Source organism: Castanea sativa, chromosome 2 (genome assembly GCF_040712315.1).
Source record: "Castanea sativa cultivar Marrone di Chiusa Pesio chromosome 2, ASM4071231v1".
Classification (NCBI taxonomy): Eukaryota; Viridiplantae; Streptophyta; class Magnoliopsida; order Fagales; family Fagaceae; genus Castanea; species Castanea sativa.
Genome location: NC_134014.1, coordinates 8,861,247 through 8,883,058, shown reverse-complemented (window position 1 = coordinate 8,883,058; position 21,812 = coordinate 8,861,247). Strand labels below are relative to the sequence as shown.

Here is a 21,812-nt window from a genome sequence, read left to right as displayed (position 1 = left end):
CTAGGTCGCTTGCTGCTACACTAGGCCCAAAGATTTCTAGATCAAGGAGTTGGGACCGGTTGAAGAGCAACTCTCCTTGGTCCAGTTTGTGCGCAAACGATGCCCCTGTTAATCAGGCTTTAATCACATACCCATGGCAGACAGAATTATTACATTAACTATGGCAGGCATATACAATAATGAAAATTCCTTTACGATTCAGACAAAAGTGAATAATGGGCTTTGATAAAGAATGCCCGTTTTATGAAATAACAACAAGAGGGTAGGTATTGAATGAACAACAATAAGCTTATTAAAAGAAATAAATATCAATCTGCCGCATCAAGTTGCGTTGTCAAATCTAAGTCAAGAAGGGGAATCACCTTTTCAACGCGATTAACCTCTATGAAGGAGAAATTAACTACTTTGAAGGGGCGAGTCTGAATGACTTGTGTTTAGTTACTAGAGAACATGGGTTGGAAAGGGAAATGGAGATTGACCCATTCGGTGCATGCTTACCACTTTGCTCTCTCTATTTTTATTACTCTTCTCTCTATTCCTTAGTTCTTTCCTTTTGTTCTCTTCGTTTTTACTCTCCTTTCTATTTTCTCTAATTCTGTCTCTCTTTTCCCTTAGTTTTTTACTCTTACTTCCTTTTTAATTCTAGTGATTTTACCCTCAGAGGTTGTCGTTCCTCCTGCCGTGCACAACAAAGGCTCCTTATATAGTGCCAGTCGTGGCGGGCTTTTACCATTTTAGCTCTTAATCGTTTTTGTCTGGTGCGGGTGTCCTTGCCGACCATTACTGACTGGCCAGTTACCCAGCCAGCACCACTTACTTGCGCTGGCCGTGCCATCCCACCTCACCAGACAAAGAAGGCTCTTTTGTTTGTTTGCCTGTTGTGGCATTCCTACCTGTCACAGTGTAAGTACTTTCCTTCTCTCCATCCCTCATGGCATGCACCTAGTGGTTCCAACTCAGCTTTACCTCTTTTGGGTGATATGTCATCCCAGCAGGATATTGCCTCCATAAGAGCTTAAGCAGGAAACACGAAAATGGGTTTTTCCCCCTCCCCATCGCCAGACCATGCCCTCTTACCTTTGACCCATGACCCACCATTTCCTGTATTGGCTGAGTACAAGCTGGTGGTGTCTAGGCCTTGCACGGCCCTTACCTCCATGCTCGTCCAAATTCTGTCTGCTGCTCATGTGTTTGCCGCGGTCTGAAGGTACCTCTGCCTATTTTGCCATTCGTCTTTGACTTCTTATAGCGTGGCCTGCTTTCCCTGACTTCTCATTTATGACCTGCTTCTTTACGGGCTGGGTTTTGCCCGATCATGGGCTTTTCATGCTTTATTCTCAGCCTTGTTATTTGCTTCCTGCCACATCATTCTGTTATGCCTGCTGTGAAGTTTGCGCGACCCAAGTCTACTGGGCCTCTTCGGGCTTTTCCATTCATTCCTTCTTTGAAGGCCCAATAAACTCATTGGGCCCTTTACTACTTGCGGGCTCCCTCGTCCCACCTACTCTCCTTTGGCATCCTTGGCCCGTTTACTTTCTTGAGGCATCCTCGGCCCTTTCCAATTCTATGCTTCTCATGGGCTTTCACTAACTTCTTGGACTTCCCTAGCCCAAGTGCCTCATACTTCATCCTTGGGGCTCATGGATTCTCCATTACCCCTTACTCTCTTTACTTACATTGCTTTGGGTCTTCTGTGACAACCGTGACCCATTCTCACTTTTCTACGTCCATACTGCTCATGGGTTTGCTATTTCTTTCTTTCGGGCTTTCTTAGGCCCATTTACTACTTCAGGGTTCATTTGTTTGCTTTACGGACCCATGATCTATTATTCCTACCACTTGGGCTTAATGGCATTTTCATCCCACTCTCTTCTGCCCATGTCTTTGGGCTTTTCCTCCTAATGGGCTTCTAAAAAATGAGCATCTACAATTATATATTCAATATACACATTTTCTCAAAGACTGTACACAAGTTTTAAATTTCATACATTCTTGCATATACATAATGTTGTACATTCAACGTATACATTTTTTTTCAAGAACTGTACACAAGTTTTAAATTTCTTACATTCATTGCATATAATTTTTCAACGAATATTCACAATTTGGTACATTTATTATACATAATTTTTCAAAAATATTACATGAGTTTGTATATTTGATGTATACAATTTTTCAAAAATTGTACACAATTATGCATATTTAACTACAAAATTTTTTAAAGAATGTACAAAATTTTGCATATTCAATTTATACAAATTTTCAATTATATACATTCAAGGTATACAATTTTTCAAAGAATGTTACATTCAATGTGCATAAGCTTTCAAAGAATGTATACAATTTTTTACAATCAGTGTACACAATTTTTAAATAATATAAACAATTATATATACTCTATGTAAACAAATTTCCAAAAAAATTGTACACAATAGAGATATCAATAGTTAGTTGGTCATTACATTGTTAAAAATTAAAGTTCAATTATGAGAAGAAATTGAGGATCCAAAATGTCAGCATTTACGATAGCTAAGATCGTGCAATACAATCAGAACAATTAGGCCAAGTAAACAATCACATAAATTAGAATAGGATATCTCCAGCAAGCCAAAAAAAGAAAAGAAAAGAGAATAGGATTCAAACATTAGCCTAAAGTGATTGCACCCTTGGACATGACTGAGCAATTAAAGGAACAATGGGATCGATTAACACAACAAGGGAAACATAAAGCACTTGGATCCATGATTTAAACAATTCTTAACAGTTGTATCCAAGGATCTCTCCCTCTAAACAATTGTCTGAATAGAAGTAAGCACTTATTAATCATTAGTTCAGAAAAATCACAGCACTGTTTTTGTATATGCTAACTTATTTAGCACAAATTTCTCTCTATTAGCTGCAGTCAGACTTGGGCTAAAGCAAGTTGAGGATGAAGAATTCAAAGGGATTTTTAAGTAACAATAAGGAAATGCAAACAGATTTGGGTTCACTGTGATCACTATGAAATTGTTGCAATATGCACTTCACTCTTAACCAGCTCCCAATTTTGTAATATCCATGTTTTACATTCTGCAGATGGGGAACTTCCTATTTAACAATTCACAAACTTGAATAAGTTTTCATTACCCTCAAACATAGCAGTCATACTGAAATCTTTGGATAAAACTGAAGCCCTTAAAATGACTCTTCTGCAAGCTCTAGGTTTTCAGCCACAACCAAAGACTCCCATGCTCTTTCATTACTATTTCAGGCAGATTGGCATGCTTGAGTTGCATTATGCAGGTGTTCCAACAAGGGTTTGAACTGTGTAGAGTTTTCCACTCGTAATAAAATTTAGCTGTATAGAAAAGATGGGGTTAATATCTTATAAAAGGGCCAACTGACAACCTGCCTAGCAGCAATTTCCCAGTAAAAGCGTAAGACAGTTTAATTAAAAACTGTCCAATTAAAAGCCAAAGTATGTGATGGCAAAACATGGTCCAGCTAGACCTCTTGAAAGATTGAGTAATTTGCAAATATGAATTCAAAACCCTCTCCCAACTTACTTTCACCCCGAGAAAGCTGGTTACTGGATTTGTCCACTTGGTTGAGATGGTTTTGACTCTAGGCATTAAGATAAACAGTTTACAAAGCAGGTACTTTTGCAAAACTTTTTTTTTTCTTCTGTATAACAAAAGAAATCCATGCACTTGGTGCTGCTCTTTCTTGTAGCCATCTGAACAAGCAGTGCATTCCAGATAGGCACCCCGTAAGTGCTCTAAAATCAAAACAATGTACCAGCTCTGTAAATCCTGAGAGAATTTGCTCATAAACATTTAATACAGAATGCCGCTAGGTAATTTGGAATGCACACAATATATAAGACTTGAGACTTCACCGTAGTTATAAACTCAGTATAACCAAATTAAACAAGCAAAATCTGTCTTGCAGTTGCATGCACCAACATTACAACACCATCAAGTAATACGATTGCATAAAAAGATCATGTTCAAGGAGATAGATGCCTTTTTATGGGGGAAAAAATGAAAGAAGTAAAAATTCACTGACAGAAGCTCCACAGATAATTCATATTTTTAGTTACAAAAGTTCAGCAATAGAATTAGTTGCAGAGTTATTCCCATAAATAAAGCAATAACAGATCACAATAGCATAGCAGATAATTATGTGTCTCGTTCTGGAACTCAAGCTTCAATGGTCAGACAAATAAAAGAGAATTCATATTACAAGTAAAAAGAAAATGGATTAATTGCCATCTTGGAGCACAACTAAAGTAAGTAATCCAACAAGGTTATTCTCTTCTCATTTTAAAGAATCCATTTTTTCCTTGTATAGCTTCTGCAGCTCAGAAGCTTCCTCCTTATGAGGCATAATATACTTCTGCACAAATGTCCTTTCAGGACACTCAAACAAAGGATATATATTGAAGTCCTTCTTCACCAAACCTTTTGATAACAAACCTTGAAAAATAAAACCCCTTGGAATCAACCGCTTTTCCAAGCTCAAAGAAACAAGTCCTGGGCATTTGATAAAGAGGGAAGAATCCATACCCCTCTTGTTGACAAGCAAATCCATTACCCGCATAATCGTCTCCTCAGATGCCATCATACACCACGGATGCCTTCCAAATGCCAAAAAAATATCATTCTCAGACAAACCCCATTTCTTATAAACGTCAACCTTTCTTTCCCATGTTGATTTGCTCATAGCCCGCAATGCAAATACTGCCAGAGCAAACTTCAACCTGGAAGGATTGACAAGTCATTTGTGCTAAACAACCCAGTTGTGAAATTGGGCGGCAAAAAGATACTTGTTCTCGGCATTTGTCAACACTTCGCTCACCCTCTTTTGAGCAACAAAATGTTCTCCTTTTAAGTTGTCCCATCTTTGCTCGCTTTACAAATTGTTTCCTTACACTAAAGCCAATCCGTTGGGCATATTCTTTGTAAAATTCATATGCGCTATCATCACAATCAAACTTCATACCAATACATAACACATGGAAGTTTTAATGGGAAACCAACCTCGAGAAAAAGGCTGATCTCTCTGTCTTCGTCCGCAAAAGGCTAATCTCCACACTATGAATGAGCAAAAACACGAAACGCACAAACCAGTCCGAAGCAGAAACTCATGATAAATTCAAAAGCTCTCGATTCTATGTTGAAAAATCGAGTCCAATAGACTCGATTTCTAATTTCTTCCATAGTTTTGAAAATGTACTAACTAACAAAATGGTTTGAAAATCAGTGTTATTTTGAAAAAAAAAAAAAACCCTCATTTGGATTTTGGTTGCTTTGAACATTGTCTTTTGAAAGACATGAAATCTGCTACAAATTTATGTATTGGACTTGGATCAGATGGGCTTGGCCATGATGGACCTTTCCTTAACCCCAAAAAAAAAAATTAAAAGATAAAATTTCTTGGTATTGTAATTTTTAGCTTATCCCAATTAAATTTAATCATTTCGTAGGATGTTTTGACTAATAAATAATAAATTCTATCTTGTATTAAAAATAAAAAAAATCATCTTTTCAAAAAGATGTGCTACATATATTAATAAGTCCATATAATTGAATTTAATTGAGAATCTTATGTGTAAAATACAATAGTTAAGAAACTATAATGAACTGTACACAAAAAATTAATTTAATATCTTGCAGCACAGGCCACTGCCTTTTTTCTATTGATAAGCATAGACCACTGCCTTGATGCTCTTGCTATTGTAGGGCATTCGACTGAACATTGGCGTTAGTATCTCTCACTAAAAAAGGCTAGTTCCACATAAATAAAACATGATGTTGAGCAATGTAATCTTCCCTAATCCTAAGAAATATTAGATGGAATTTTCCGTTTTTGTTATAGTTAACTCACTACTAGCTGGACTTGTTTTTGTACTTTTTTTTTTGTTTTGTTTTGGCTTTAGAAAAATGGGTTGAGGTGGGTGACCAGTGTCAATGTGGCTTTCCTACCTAAGCGTGACCAAAGTATACCCGCTCCCAGGCAAAACCCCATACTCCCTCATTTTTATACTTGAACTCTAGGTTTCACTACAATTTATGCTTTCATAAAAAATGTAACTAGAAATGTAATTATCATTGTAATTGGCTCATAATTTGATCGTTTCGAATTTTCAAATTCAATCTTATTTGCTCTATTATGTCCACTTTGGTCCTATTCAATCCACTTCGGTCCAATTTAGTCTTATACGGCTCACTTTGGTCTATTCTATTTACTTTGGTCTTATTTGGTCCTATCCAATCCACTTCGGTCCACTTTTGTTCTATTCGGTCCATTTTGTTTACTTTGGTCTTATTCGGTCCACTTCAGTCCTATTCTTTCCACTTTGGTCTTATTCGATGTAATTCAATCCACTTTGGTTATATTCAGTCCATTCTATTCACTTTAATCCTATTCAGTCCTATTCAATCCCTTCTGTCCTATTCAGTCCACTTTGGTCCTATGTAGTTAAATCTGGTCTTATTATGTCCATTTGGTCCACGTAGATCTAATTTAGTCCTATTCGATCTATTCGGTTCACTTCGGTCTTATTTCGTCCATTTTTCCACTTTGGTCTTACTTGGTCTTATTCAATCCACTTGAGACTATTCATTTCACTTTGGTCCTATTCGGTCCATTTGGTATATTCAGTCCTATTCGGTCGAATTTGGTCCTAATCGGTCCAATTTGGTCCTATTCTGTTCATTCGGTTCATATCAGTCCATTCTATCCATTTTGGTATTATTCAATCCATTCGGTCTTATTCAGTTCATTTTGGTCCTATTCGGTCAACTTAGGTCCTATTCAGTTCACTTTGTTCCTATTCAGTCCACTTCAGTCCATTTGGTACATTCAATCCATTTTTGTGCGCTTACATAATGGGAGAAGATAGGTTTAGATTGAGATCACATATTCTAAATCCAAATTTATTAATTAATATATATATATATATATATATATATATATATATATATATATATATATATATAAAACTTAAATTTGGCTAATTTAAGTAAAAGTCTTTCTAAAGATGAAAGGTATGAATATACAAATGAAATCTTTTGAGCTGTTACTCCTTTGTTTTAACATCATTATTTTTAAATGAATTGCATAAAGTTAATGATACCTTCAACAATATATATATATATATATATATATATATATATATATATATATATATATATATATATATATATATATATCAGCCTTTTATTTTGTAATTATATGGCCTCAGTCGGCATTTCCCTTAGTTTGTAACTTAACAACCAACTTGATTGATAAAATAAAATGTAACTTGGCCGGTCGAAGTTGTAAGTTACATTTTATTTTATCAATCAAGTTGGCTGGTAAGTTACAGACTAAGGGAAAGGTTGACTGAGGCCATATAATTACAAAATAAAAGGCCGACTGAGGCCATCTGGCTACAATTGTAAAAATCGACTGAGGTAATACAAGTGTAGTGAAGTGCCATCTAATTACAAGTGCTGGGTTGTAAAGAGGAGGCAAAGCTGAGTAATCCTAGAACTGAGGTAATTGGAACTGCAATTGGACCTCTTCTAAATGGACCTACTTCAGAATGGAGTCCTAGCTACCTTATATAGCCAAAGGAAGCTTTGGAGTCTTCTGCCAATTGCTGAAATTACGGAAGGGGAATTGCTTTTAATTACCAGTGAAAACCTTTTCCACCGAAAGCTATCCATTTCTTCTGGAGTTTAGTGCTGACCACTGTTCATGAATAGTAATCGTTATTGTTCATGAATAGTATTTTTGTCTTTTGTCTTTTGTCTTTATCAGGCTTCTTTTGTTCGGAACTGTTCATCAATAATGACAGGTACTGTAGATGAATAGTGACTTATCTGGAATATTAACTGTACATCAATAGTGACTGGCACTGTAGATGAATAGTAGCCTGTCTAGAATTATTCTAAATAGTGACTTGTGCTATCCAGGGTTAATTGCTATCCAAATTATAACCATCATACGGATCTTGGGAATCCTAGAAGGGATCAATCGGACTGCGGTTAACTGAAGCTTCTGAAGAGGCAGGAGAAACCTTTCCTTCTAACTCTAGTTGTTCTGATCGGTGAATCAACTGCTGAGCAAGATCTTTTAATTCTATGCTAGATTTTTCGTCGATCTGGACGGAGTCTAAACTAGACTGGGATCTTGTGACCATTCTCTGAACTGGAGGAGGAAAGTCTGGAACTGATTGATGATTTGATCAATCTTAAGGCTATCCATCCACGTTGTCATTTCTTTAATCAGTATCATAAGCATCTGATGAGTATCCATCATAAGGAGTCCATAAAGGATCATCATTGTTATCATGCTCATGATAAATTGCATATTGGTTGCATAATCCACAGTATATCAATAGTTCATAATCTGGTTCCATTGTAATGAATTGACTGGGATTAATATAACCACTCCTGTGGAAATCTGGGATTGTAGTGGAGTAAGGCTTGGTAGTAAAGACAGAAATTCTTCCCGTGTTTCCTACATGATGATAATCTTTCCATAGATCTTGAACAGTTTCAAGGACTTCATTGGTGAAGTAATTTCTCTAACAATCTGCAAGAGCATATGGATTATCGTACGACAAGTAGGAGTTTCCTTCATACCAGGGGCCTTGGTGAGTGTACCCATTGATGAGTACTAAGTGGTTGGAGGGTTGGACATTCATCCAGTTGTTTCTATCCTATAGTGGGATTGTGCTCCAGCATCTAATAGAAACAAAAGGACTTTTAATCTGAGTCACAACCTGTTTGATGATTTGTGGAAACTGGATGATCTGATGATGGCTTGATAACTTAATCATTCTTATGAAGCCATATTCAAACATTCTCGACAACCAGCTAGGATCCCATTCCGTGTCATTAGACCCAGTTCATAAGAAGTCCTGGAAAGGGATGCTTTTGTTCATATACTCTGAGACTGCTCCCAAAGTAGTCTTCCTAATTTGCTTGGACAAAGATGCCATCTGTGTCATCTGAATTGTCTCCATAGACTGGGAAAGTAGTAGTAACCAATATTTTGAAATGTTCAAACCATTTGTCAGATGATTCAAACATTGCCTTGGATCCTAAAATACTTATTTGTATCTCAGGAAGCAAGTTGGCAACAACACTTCTTAAAGTAGCTTGAGTCTTAAGACTAAGTCTTGCATAATCAGTGCCTATAATAGTCTTTTTATCCATGGAATGGATATCCTCTTTGCCAGAGAGTTGACTAGTGATTGCCTCATTTCTTGCCTCAAGGTTAACTAGGTGGATTTCTAGTGCTTTAAGGGTTCTTTGAAAAAAGCGATGGAGTGAAGGCTGATTGGAGGTTATCAAGGATAAATTTAATGGAGGGTGGTAAATCTGTATAGGCTCCATCATTGAATTGTAAATTCCTGGATAAAACTTCCTTTAAAACAATGACCATGTCACCACTGGAATATGTCACCTCTACCGAGACAAATTCCTGAAGGGATGTTGATCCTCTTTGGTTTCCCTTAGAGGATGCACCTTCATGCGTTACAAAAGACTGTCCTGCTGGAAGCCTCTTGTCTTAAGGATAGCCCTTTGCGGGTGCTTTCTCCTTGTTTTTCTTCTCTGCCGAAGAAGTCATTATCTACTTACTAGTGATTTTAAAAATTGCTTTCTCCTTAACCTGCCAAGAGATATTTGGACATGTTGAGATTTTCAAATGATTGTTTAAAAAATTCTTATTCTTGAAAACAAAGGATGCTGAGAAGCAAATACGTTTATGATGAATGAATGATGATTTTTGGGATTGAATGGAGCCAAAAGGATCATCAATTGAAATGAATGAATCAAGGTTCTCAGCTTGATCATTTAGGATGGTAGGAAAATCAAGGTTCTTTGCTTGATTGATACCAGATGAAGTTGTTGGTAGAAATGGATCAATGTTCTGGGCAAGTACAATGGGGTGTAATGGATGAAAGAGTTTGGGTAGTGACAGTACTGAGAGTTTTGGAGACAGAAACTTTCTAGAGGGTGCTCATCTCACAGGATTCTAGGCTCCTAAGGAACTTAAACTTTACCGGCTGACCAAAAGGATGGGTAGTGATTCCTTCACTATCTGTGATGAAAGGGTATAGCATACACATAAAAGGGTTTCCTAAGATGACCCTATCCGTCATGTTTTTGACAAGGACAAATGTGGTCTTGAAACATATGTTGTCCTGACAAATATAGGCTTTTGGGAATTTGAATTCAATCTGCATTTTTCCTCCACTTGCGGATGTCAATCTCTCTGTAGTTTTCTTGAAATACTTGGAGGGAATGATTCCTTCTTGAATGCAATTGAGATCAGCACCTGAATCTATTAAGGCTATGACCTTGAATTCAAAATCTTTGCTAATGACAATCCTAACTTTGGAATGCCATTTCTAAAAGTTAATCCTACTGATAGTATCTAAGAACTTCTCACTGGACGATTCTTGGGCCATATCAGCTGTAGGGTTAACCGTTTCATCTACTTCTTCATCAAAAGGATTCTGATATGAGGGACCTTCCTCATTGCCTTAATGAGAAGTGATTTCCAATTGTTGGACTCTTTGGTTGAGGAAATTGTGATCAACCCTAAGAATGGTTATTGCTTGTTTTAGGGTTCTAATTTCTGATTTTGTCTCCTTAGCTTCCTTTTGAAGGTCATTGATCGTGACTTCCTTCTTGGACTTGGTGAGCCTATTGTAGATTTTTTCTAAATCTACTTTGGGTTGCTGGATCCTTAGTTCAGGTTTATTGGTTTCCTTTACTAAGGTTTGGTGAAATTGGATAAGCTTCCGAGCTTTGATGACTGGGTCTTCAATTGCATCTATAAGGTCTAGAAGATACTCTTCTTGCTTAATGAGGACATTGATAGTTTTGTTCCTACAACAACTATCTTTACAAGGTATGGGTTCATCTGGGCCACTAGAGGTATTGGAGGAGGCTCTAGAGGTTTCATAGGATGTCTGATATAACTGTTGGATCTCTTGGTCACTAGAACTACTTGATGACTCACTATTAGAATGGTCAAGTTCTAATAACTTAAAGATCTTATTCTTGTTGGACTGGTCATTAACAAGGGTGTTGATAAGGGATTTGGCCTTCGCTTTACACTCTTTTCTAAAATGACCTCTTTTTCCGCAATTGAAGCATTTTCCTGATGCTTGTGGAATGGGTTCTCCTATTCTCTTAGACTTTCCTTTCTTATAGAAATCAGTAGTCTTGTACTTCTGTTTTCTATAATACTTGGATTTGGTTTTCTTCCTATGGAATTTCTCAGAGGATTCCTTTCCTCTGTATTTGGATTTCCTTTTGGAAGGGTTAACTGAGGGTAAGCCATACTGTGTACAAAAATGTCCAATTTCGTACTTGGCTTTGTTCTTGTTGACTTGGTTTTGGATTTTCAGATCTCTGCACATCTTCATTCCTTCACTTCGAATGGTGCTAGAGATATCTCCATAGGTTAGGTTATCATAATCTATGACCCCTAAGGGGCTGCAAAGGGTTTCTTTGACTTTCTGGCCAAAGAGTGTGGGTAAGTCATCGATGAACTTCTCCTTCCAATATGGAGAGTTACAATCGCTCTTATGCATGACTCAGGTAGTAAAGACATCTTCGTACCACCTGTAGTCACCTAGGGTTTTGCATCTAAGGTTACTCAACTGTTCATAAATCCTAGGTGTGATGTTGCTGGGTTTTCCTACGAAGTGTTTCATAATCGTATAGATCAAGGTTTTGACTCCATCAGGAATTCCTCTATCTATGCTATCAAAGATGGGGGTTCCTTCCTCATCTTTTTGGATTGCATGCTTGATATCTTCCTTAGATTTTTCTGTTAGGCAGTTATTCCACCATTGCAGAAGTTTTCCTGTGAATCCTAAAGCTATCATCTCAATGACCTCTTTGTGAGGACGACCTTCGTCCAAGTAGTTATTAGCTACCATGGTCATATGCTAGATCTTGTTTAGGATTTCCTGTTCTGATAAACCATCTATGTTCTATTCATAGAGTTTACCAAAGGATACTGAGAATTGGTTACTAACATTCCTTTCCTCGAACTGGAGGTCAGGGGGTGTTGGTCTAGGGTACCAATTCTTGGTTAAACTGGTTGGACTTACTTTGGGGTGGTAAAGCCTTTTTACCTGTAAATCTTGAAACTGGTTTTCTAGTTGTTCTATTTCTTTGTCAGACTCTTGGAAGGCTTGACTAGAACTACTAGAGGTTGTATAAATGTCTAGGACATTGAGCTGGGGATTCTTACTGGTAGAAACCAGTGAAAGGGTGACTGGTTCTTTCTTCACTAGTTCTTCTAGTTTCTAAGCGACAATTTCTAAGGCTGTTTTGTCCTTAGGTCTGAGGCTAGTGTGTCTGGTTGTAGGTAGCTTGACTAGAGGCTTCTCTAAGGTTTGGATAGGCTTGCTAGAGTTTCCTGGCTGGAGGATAACCTAGTTTTCGATCCTATCTTCTATCCTATCAAGTTGTTTTCCTATAACATCTAAACATTGGTTGGTGTAGTTATTTTTCCCTATCACCTTTTTGACTGGTTTTTCCTCAACTATGGGAACCTTGAAAGGAGAGGCTACTACATCATTGTTACAGTGTTTAAAGGTTATGGCTTCTAGGGGTGGATGGCTGGACCGAACAACTTCTTTAGTTGGTCCCTCTTTGGTCCAAGCTTTGGTAATGACATAAGACTGTTTGTGCCTTTGAAAATAGTTTTCAAAGTATTCAAAGAAAGGGACATTGTTGGATATTTCTTTGATGAATGCTTTCCATCCTTCCAAAACTTCTATCTTTTGCTCTCTAGTATGGTTGGCTCTATAGGCTTCTCTTTTGACTCTATTTTCTTCAGAATCAAACTCCTTTCCTAAAGCTACTAGGTCAGGGGTGAAGTTTCTTCTAATTACCATGAGCTGGTGATCTATTGGGGGGTACTGGTGTTCTTGCTGAAATGGTTGTTCTATATCAGTCCCAAATGGGGATGGAGGGGATTGTTCTCTGTTGTCTTCCTCATCGACAACTGAGTCCTATTTGGTTGTGTAGCATGGTGTGCTAACCTGAGATCTGGTCCTAACTCCTTGGAGTTCTAACCCTAAATCTCTTCTAGACTTTGGGCATGGTGCCAAAGGTTGGGTTGAGCTACACTGGGATGCAAGTTTATCCCTAAGAAGAATAGGTGAGTGTCTAATGGGTTGGTGTAGATCTATTGGGGATCTAAACCTTGATTCTTCTAGAGGTGATCTAAATCTGGATTCATCATATCCTACAGGGGTTCTAAACCTAGATTGGTCAAAGCTTAATCTAACCGTACCATCGGCTAGCTGTTGGACGAAATCTAAGTCTAGATTCTGATCTGGATCTTGGATTTGTAGATGATGATTCTCATTCTCTAGAGTCCAGTTTGTTGGAAAAGTGACCTCAAACCACTTCAGGGTTCTTGGGACCTGAATCTTGGCTTTAGGGTCAGTGGTTTGGATGAGAATGGTTTCTCTCATCTTTCTTTTATCATGTGCTTGAACGTTCATGTTCGTTCTAATGCACTTGTAATAAATCCTATATATCAAGGCTAACTGAGAGGTTCCCTGCACCATGAGGGTTCCTTGGGTCTTGATATTTAAGGTGAGAGTTTTCATGATATGCGGGTCATGAAGATGAACTGTGAAATTGGGAAAACAGTTAAAGTGAATTGGTCCGTTACTAAGACTGGACTGGATGGTTCCTAAGAGGTTGTCATCAAATCTTATGTGACGAGTATCTCTGAGGGCCATAAGGATTGAACAATTCAAACCTTCTCTGATCAAGGGTTTAACTTTGACTTGGACTAAACCTATGTGAAGGTAATTGTGTCCTTTTTTCTTATTTGCTTCTATAGCAGATGGTGATAACAAGTAGCATGTCTCATACTCCTTGTTAATTCCATAAACTTGTTCTATAGTTATAACATGGTAATCTGTCTTGAAAATTCTTTTCAAGGACCATAAGGACTTATAGATCTGGTTGGTGGGACTTTGGGGATATTCCAATCTCCTAGTTTTAGATCTACATCTAATAACTCATAAGACTCAGAATTAATAATTCCAGCATCTTGTGGAATCTGGGGAATCTCTAGGAGGGATGATCTAGAATTGGTAGAAGAGTAACTTCTAAACAACCTATTCATTGTTCTGGATTAAAAGCTTAAACAAACAATCACAACATAATCACCTCTATCCTCAAACTTCTGGATCTAACCTTAGATCTGAAACAGGGTATACAAACAAGACAATCACCTTATCTTGTGCAAACGCAACCTCCTATTGCCACAACCACTCCAAACTGCAGGACCACCCTAAAACACCTGACACACGGCTAACACGGGCTGACCAACACAGACCAGAAGGGTACCGGGACTTACTGGATTAACAAACAACATAGATCTAGTCTTACGAGTCTCAACAGTACACATCTGCAACAAACTTTGGGGTTAAACACAGAAACAAGAAGCAGCAGATTACTGGGATGTAAAGGTTAGTTTAAACAAATGATCACAGAATAAAAAACAGATATATTAAGAAGGAGGCTCAACCTACCAACGATATAGACAGAAGAAGATGATGAAATGGAAACAGATGAAGAATAAATAAATGGGAACGGAAGAGTTATCATGAAATAGATGTAAAACAAAATATGGGGAATGGGAGATATATCCATGAAAATAATTATAATGCTCAAAATAATTGGATAACTGTGGCGGTATAACCAGCCAACTTGATTGATAAAATAAAATGTAACTTACAACTTCGACCGGCCAAACTTGGCTCTGATACCAAAAGGGGCGTAAGTTACAGACTAAGGGAAAGGCCAACTGAGACCATATCAAAAGGGGGTTAAGTTACAGACTAAGGGAAAGGCCGACTGAGGCCATTTGGTTACAGTTGTAAAAACCGAATGTGGTAATACAAGTGTGTGTATATATATATATATATATATATATATATATATATATATATATATATATATATATATATATATATATCTGTGTGTGTGTGTGTGCGTGTGTTTTATGTAATGAAACATATGACGTATTTTGCATTCACTATTTTTTATTATATAAGTTTTATATAATCACTATTTAACCTATAATTTTTACAATATATTCTTTTAAAATAATTATATTACATTTTCCCACACGCATAACATGAAATTTGTGACTAGTCTATATATCTAAAAGCTGAAACGTAGCATTTATTGTTGCTACGCTCTAGTTGAGCCACATCAGCGTCAATGTCATTATCTTTTTTATTTTCAATTTTCCTATTATTTTTTTAACATTACTCATTCACTCTTTTTTATTTATTTATTAATATTTACACTTTCTCAAACCTTTCTCATTCCCTTACCTTTACATCTCCCCACTACCCTCTACTTTAATATCATGCTTCATCTTTCTCTTTATCTCCCTTTATTTTGTCTTTTCTTATTCTCACTCTCTTACTATAAATTTGTCATTTTTTTCTTTCATTTTATGCATAGTTTTCTCTATAAAAAAAAATGTTATTTCTCTCTCTCTCTCTCTCAATTATTTGGTAGTTTTTTTTTTTAGTTTTGGTGATTTTGAGCCTTTATGATTATTTAGTGTAATTTATGGTCCAATTTACAAATGATTTGATAATTTATGCACGATACAAGCTTAAAATGATAATTTCTATCATTTTTGTTTGTTGCAACATGGTGTCTCCAATGCAAAATTGATGAATATTAAAATTTCAGGTACATGGGTGCTCAAGAAGTGTTGGTACATTTGCAATTCAGATAGCTAAATACCATGGAGCAAGTGTGTTTATTACTACAAGTCCAATATCACTTTTCTTCTAATGCATAAGTTTGGTTTCCAAGTATTCCAATATTTTTAGATTGTGAGTGGCAATGAGTGATGAAAAAATGGTTGTTTGCAAGGATCTTAGGGCTGATGTGTGCATCAATTACAAGATAGGAGACTTTCTTAAAATGGTAAAGGAAGAAACACGTGTATTTTTTTTTTTAAATATTGAAACCTCAATTTTTCTCAATGTCTACAGAGATTGATGTTTTTCATTATTCTTTTTGCAATGATTATTAGGTGAAAAGAAAACAACTAACTAAATGTTCAATGGCAGGAGTTTAAGTTATTCTGCTTCTTAGGCTCTAAAGACTTTTCTTAATTTTTTTTTGTCCATTTTTCTTTTTGGATTCACAATTATGCAATTTTGTTCTCTCACCATATTTCATTATCCTTTATTTATTCATTATATTTTTGTTTTACATTTCATGTGGCATATCTGCTATAGATAGCTCCACATCTAATGGTAAAAGTGATTTTGTGGGGATAAATGTCCTATTGAGAAGTGATTTTTTTTTCTTCTAAGTAAATAGTTTCTTAGTATATACTTTTTTTATACCATTTTTCAACTTTCCATCTATTACTCCATCAAGCCAAATCTATTTCCATTTTCTATTCTCTCTCTCTCTCTCTCTCTCTCTCTCTCTCTCTCTCTCTCTCTCTTAATTAATGTTTCCTAACTTTTCAACTTTCCATTTACTATTCTATCAAACTCAATATGATAATAGTTCAAACTCCCTTCAAGTCTATGACTCTCCTTCTCCTCAATCAAGTAGCTATGAAAACCATTCAATTGCCACCCAATTAGTATTAAAAAAAAAAAAAAAACTACTGATTTGTTGCGTGTGAATATAAATAAATAAATATATATATAGTGAGTTTTTTTTTCTCTCTCCTATTCTCTAGGTATTCCCGATTAATTTTGTTGGCGATGTGCCATCGAGGATCTCAAGTGCCAACAACATTGGCTCCCATAAACCAACCAAAAAAACTCTCAAAGCTATGGTGAAGAATATAGTAAAAGAATTGTAGTAGGGTTTGGCTACTATAGTTTATGTGGTCGTTAACCAATGTTTAAAAAGTTGTGTCACAGATAGAAATGTATATTCAATTTTCAAGTAAATTGTAAATGTATTCACCATTATGGATAAAGTATTCCCTTTGTATATGCATAGCATAAATCAGTTTTTTTGTACATACATATTAGTTGTAACATGAATATTGATGCATAACTTAGTACAAAATATGTTACTCTTTTTTTGGTTTTGTATTGTAACAAATTTAAATATTATTATGGGATGCCTTTGCTGGAGGACTTTGCCTCAAAATCCATGAAGATCAATTGGATTTAAGAAAATCCAAGAAGACGTATGCTTGGTTAGCTATCTAAAGAAATTGAATTTGGATAAAATATGAAGAAGACCAATTGAATTAAATTGAGTTCCCTTTCATAAATCCTCTCTCTTCCTCTTATTGTTTTGATTTAAATTTTGTTTGAGTTATGACTTAGTTATTTTGAAAGTGAGAATTTGAATTTATATCAAAATACAATCTTGGCTATGTATGAATGTGCCTATTGGTTATTTTAGTAATATTAAGTGTAATTTTATAATGAGTTTTCATTATCATGATAGTATCGTTTAACAGAATGAGAAATTTAAATAATATATTTGAAACTAAAAAATTTTATTTATGAATAAAAAAAAATTGGGAAAACATAACGCAGTATAACATAATTTAGAAGAATATTAACCACCTAAAACATGGATAAATATCAATCGAATAAACCCAAAAATAATAGAATGATTTATTTGTAGAGATGATGGAAAATAATTTTAAAAAATTGTTTAATTTTTATGGAAAACTAATTATCTTCAACAAATTTAGGAGAACAAATTAGACATAATATCATAATTACAGAATACTTATCTATTCCCACGCATTGCGTGGGTCTGCAACTAGTTATATTTAATAGGAAAAGCTAATAAAATGTATGCACATGAGAGCCTTATCTGCATTTCTCCACCTCCCTTAACCCGGCAATGAAAAAGAAAATGAATACGTTTACACACAAAGGGATGAATATCACATAGCAATCCAAAATAGCAGCAATATCAGGGTACATCTATCCATCCCAACTAGCACCGTATAGAAGCTCAATAAATCGAAGTAGATGTTACACTTCTAAGGGAATTCACTCACAAACATGAGCAAACAATTTTTAACAAAAATGCTGGCTTTTAGAAAAAGAATTGCATGCCATATACGATTCACAGCAGCTTCCATGTAAAATAGGAGCAGAATACAATAACTTTAGCTTAAATGGCCCCTCCTTAACTAACAAGAGTGGCGAAAGATGAGGCCGTGACCCACTGAATACGAGTGTAACTTACAAACAAAAAACAGACAGCCAAATTGAACAAAAAATAGTTTAATACCAAGACCAATACATCACTGGGCCTCTACAAGAGTAACCACAAAATATTAGTTACAGGGTAGTATTCAAGATAGCAATAATCAGTTCATCTTGTTAAAATGAAAGATCAATCATGAGAAGAAAATATTGAGGATCCATGATGTAAGCATTTACACTAGCTGGGATTATGCAACACAATCACATAAATTAGAATCGGATGTCTCTAGACAAAACAGAAAAGGATTCAAACTTTAGCCTAAATTAGTTGCACTGTTACACAACTGAATGAAGTTCAAGAACAATGTGTAAACAATAAGAAAAACACAAAGCACTTACATCCATGATGTAAACAATTATAACAAATGCATCCAAGTCTCTCTCCCTCTTAACAATTGTCTGAATACAAGAAAGCACTTTATTTATTTTAAAACAACTCAGCATGATATATGTCAGTTGCTCAAGAACACACGACACTGTTTTTGTATTTGCTAAATTATTCATCACAAATTCATATCTGAACAACTTGTAATACACCTTTCTGTTTTCACCTAAACAACTCATGTCACACATTGCATTAACAGCAGTAAGTCTTTACACTATCCAAAAAATTTCCTGGCTCCTCAACAACCCACCCCTGCCCCCTTTGCGCCCGTGCGCTTTCTCTCTTAGCTGCACTCAAACTTGGAACAAAGCAAGTTTGAGGATGAAACACGTAACTAACAAATAAAAAATGCAAACAAATTAGGTCACCGTGTGATCATTATGCAATTGCTGCACTATGCACTTCCCGCTTAACCAGTTCCCACTTTTGTAACATCCAAGCTTTATCTGTATATATTCTGCAGATGGGAGGACCTTCTATATGACAGTTTATGAACTTGAACAAGAACGAGTACCAAAGCCCTTAAAATGAGTCTCTTCTCTGAGCTGTGGAATCTCGACCACAACCAAAGACTCCAGTACTCGTTCATTTCATACAATTTCAGGTAGGTTGGAGTGTTTGAGTTGCATTATGCAGGTCCATTTTCAACTAAAACACAAAGTTTGGTTCCAAAGATCTCAATTGCGCACAATTTTTCAGTTTTAATAAAATTTACTTGTATATAAAAGATAGGGTTGAAATAAAGGGCAAATGTCAACTTGCCTAGCCACATAAATCCTGGTAAGAGAGTTAAAATAACAATTGTCCAATCAAAAGTCAAAGTAAGGTGTGATGGTAAAAAATGGTCCAACTAGGCCTTATGATAGATTTAGTGACTTGCAAACACAAATTCAAAACACCCTTCTAACTTACTTTCACCACAAGAAAGCTGATTACTGGATTTGTCCACTTGGCTGACATGAATTTGACTCGAGCCATTAGGATAAACAGCTTATAAAGCAAGTACTTTTGCATTTTCTTTTTTATTCTGTAGAACCAAAGAAATCCATGTACTTTCTGCTGCTATTTCTTGTTGCCATCTGAACATGCAGTGCATTCCAGATAGACGCCATATGAGAGCTCTGCAAATCAAAATAACATAAAAATTCTGCAAGTACTGAGAAAATTTGCTCACAAACATGTTAAACAGAAAATTGTTAGGTATCTTGGAATGCACACATTATTATGAGACTTCACCATAGTTTCAATATATACTCAGTGTAACCAACTTGAACTGGCAATATCAGTCTCAAAATTGTATGCACTGACATTACAACACCATCCAGTAATACAATTGCATACAAAGAGCATGTATCAGGGAGCTAGATGTCTTTTTTATAGCAACAAAATGAAAGCAATTAAATTTCTGTGACAAAAGTTCCACAGATAAATTATATTTTAGTTACAAAATTTCAGCCATGGAACTATTTGCAGAATTATGCCCATTTATTAAGCAAGAACAGATCAAAATAGACTAGCAGATGATTATGCATTTTTGAACTCGAGCTACAATGTTCAAACAAATAAAAGATAACTCACATTACCAATAAAAAAGTAATATGGGTTATTTGCAATCTTGGAGCTCAACTAAAGCAAGTAATTTAACAAGGCTATTCTCTTTTCATTTTGAAGAATCCAATGATCCCTTGTATAGCTTCAAGAGCTCAGAAGCCTCCTCCTCATGAAGCATAACAAACTTCTGCAAAAATGTCTTTTCAGGGCACTCAAAATACGCATGCATTTTAAAATTCTTCTTCACCAAACCTTTTGATAGCAAAACTTGAAGAACCAAACCCCTAGGAATCAATCTATTTTCCAAGCTCAAAGAAACAAGTATTGAGTGTTTCTTAATGAGGGAAGACTCCATACCCATCTTGTCAACAAGAAAATCCATTACCCTCGTAAGCTTTTCCTCAGACACCGTCATACACCATGGATGGCTTCTAAATGCCATAGAAACCTCATGCTCAGTCCAACCCCATTTCTTATAAACATTGAGCTTCCTTTCCCATGTCGATTTGGTCATTGACCGCACAGCATGCACTGCTGTGGCAAACTTCATCGTCGAAGGATTAAATCCCATTTCTTTTACTTCCTCCACAGCTTCTCTAAACTGAACAGGACGAGCCCTGAATGCTCTTGGCTGTCTTGTAAGTATAGAAATAATAATTGACTCGGGCATTCCGCTCTCTCTCAATGTATTAATATTGGGCACCACATTAGTTTCAAGATAATATGTTAACATACCCGAATAACGTTGTAAAGCTTGAAGAGTCTTATCCTCAGACTGAAGCAAGCTTTTAAACAAATCAAAGGAAGGGATAATTCGTTTCTCCAAGCTTATTCTAAAAAGATCAGGGAACCCAGTAAACATTTTTGCAAGGTCAGGACTTGGAATCCCTTTAGAGGAAAAGAATTCCATTTTGGGCAAAAGGGTTTTCTCAGGATTACATTTGAGCAGTACTGGGCGTCTTCTAACAAGGTTCGAGATCTGGGTTTGAGAGAACCCATGGTTCTTCAAAAATTTAACCACAGCATCTGCTTTTTCAGGGATTTCGAAATGAACATATTTGGAAGCTGATAAAGCAGCTTCTGGTGTGAACCCAAGTGAGTTTATGAGGTAAGAGACAGCAAATGGTTGCTGATTTGAAGTGCTGGAGACGTAGTATTTCAAAGATAAAGATGGGTTTTGAAGAAAACCCAGTTTGTGAATTGGTGTTGGAGATCTACTAGTAATGTGTTTCTCACCATTTAGAATGGTTTTGCAGAGACAATTAAACATGGGTATTGAAAAACGCACCTGTTTAATTGTGTAGAAGCAATGACTTCTGTGCCTGGCTGAATTTTTGAACTCCACAAGTAGTAGAAAAACTGAAAAAAAAAATGGAGCTGGGAAGGGATTTTAACTAAAACCCTCTTGAGTTATTGAAAAGAGGTTTATGGTTTTTTGACAAAGAACACGCAGAACCGACGTCGTTTGTGACCTATGCTATGTAAAGAACTCCCAATATTGAGTTTGAACGAATTCTCTAATTCTTTTTCTATTTATATAATTAGTTATGTTATTTATGATTAACTGATTTTTTAGACCTTTAAAAGTGGGGAAAATAAAAACAAAACTTTAAA

General features: G+C 36.0%; 2 protein-coding genes across 2 annotated transcripts; both read right to left on the bottom strand.

Moving 5' to 3' along the window:
- Positions 1-4,299: 4,299 nt before the first annotated feature.
- On the bottom strand, positions 4,300-8,170 carry LOC142624841 (uncharacterized). Its single transcript, XM_075798580.1, has 3 exons — positions 8,011-8,170; positions 7,662-7,719; positions 4,300-4,741 (listed from the first exon to the last, which is right to left on the bottom strand). Exons 1-3 carry the CDS (start codon positions 8,168-8,170, stop codon positions 4,300-4,302), a joined length of 660 nt encoding a protein of 219 aa, XP_075654695.1.
- Positions 8,171-20,113: 11,943 nt separating this feature from the next.
- Positions 20,114-21,493, bottom strand: LOC142623945 (uncharacterized). The gene has a single exon (XM_075797436.1). The coding sequence runs from the start codon at positions 21,466-21,468 to the stop codon at positions 20,308-20,310; it is 1,161 nt and encodes a 386-aa protein (XP_075653551.1). The 5' UTR covers positions 21,469-21,493; the 3' UTR covers positions 20,114-20,307.
- Between the last annotated feature and the right edge of the window lie 319 nt (positions 21,494-21,812).

Bases quoted from the DNA above. Each gene is read 5' to 3' on its own strand.
- LOC142624841 (XM_075798580.1), bottom strand. From the start codon at position 8,170: ATGGTCACAAGATCCCAGTCTAGTTTAGACTCCGTCCAGATCGACGAA. The intron at 7,720-8,010 runs GTCCGATTGATC...ATTCATGAACAG, and splicing joins AGAAGCTTCAGTTAACCGCA to TGGTCAGCACTAAACTCCAG. The intron at 4,742-7,661 runs GTAATTAAAAGC...CAATCCTTCCAG, and splicing joins GGTGGAAAAGGTTTTCACTG to GTTGAAGTTTGCTCTGGCAG.
- LOC142623945 (XM_075797436.1), bottom strand. From the start codon at position 21,468: ATGTTTAATTGTCTCTGCAAAACCATTCTAAATGGTGAGAAACACATT.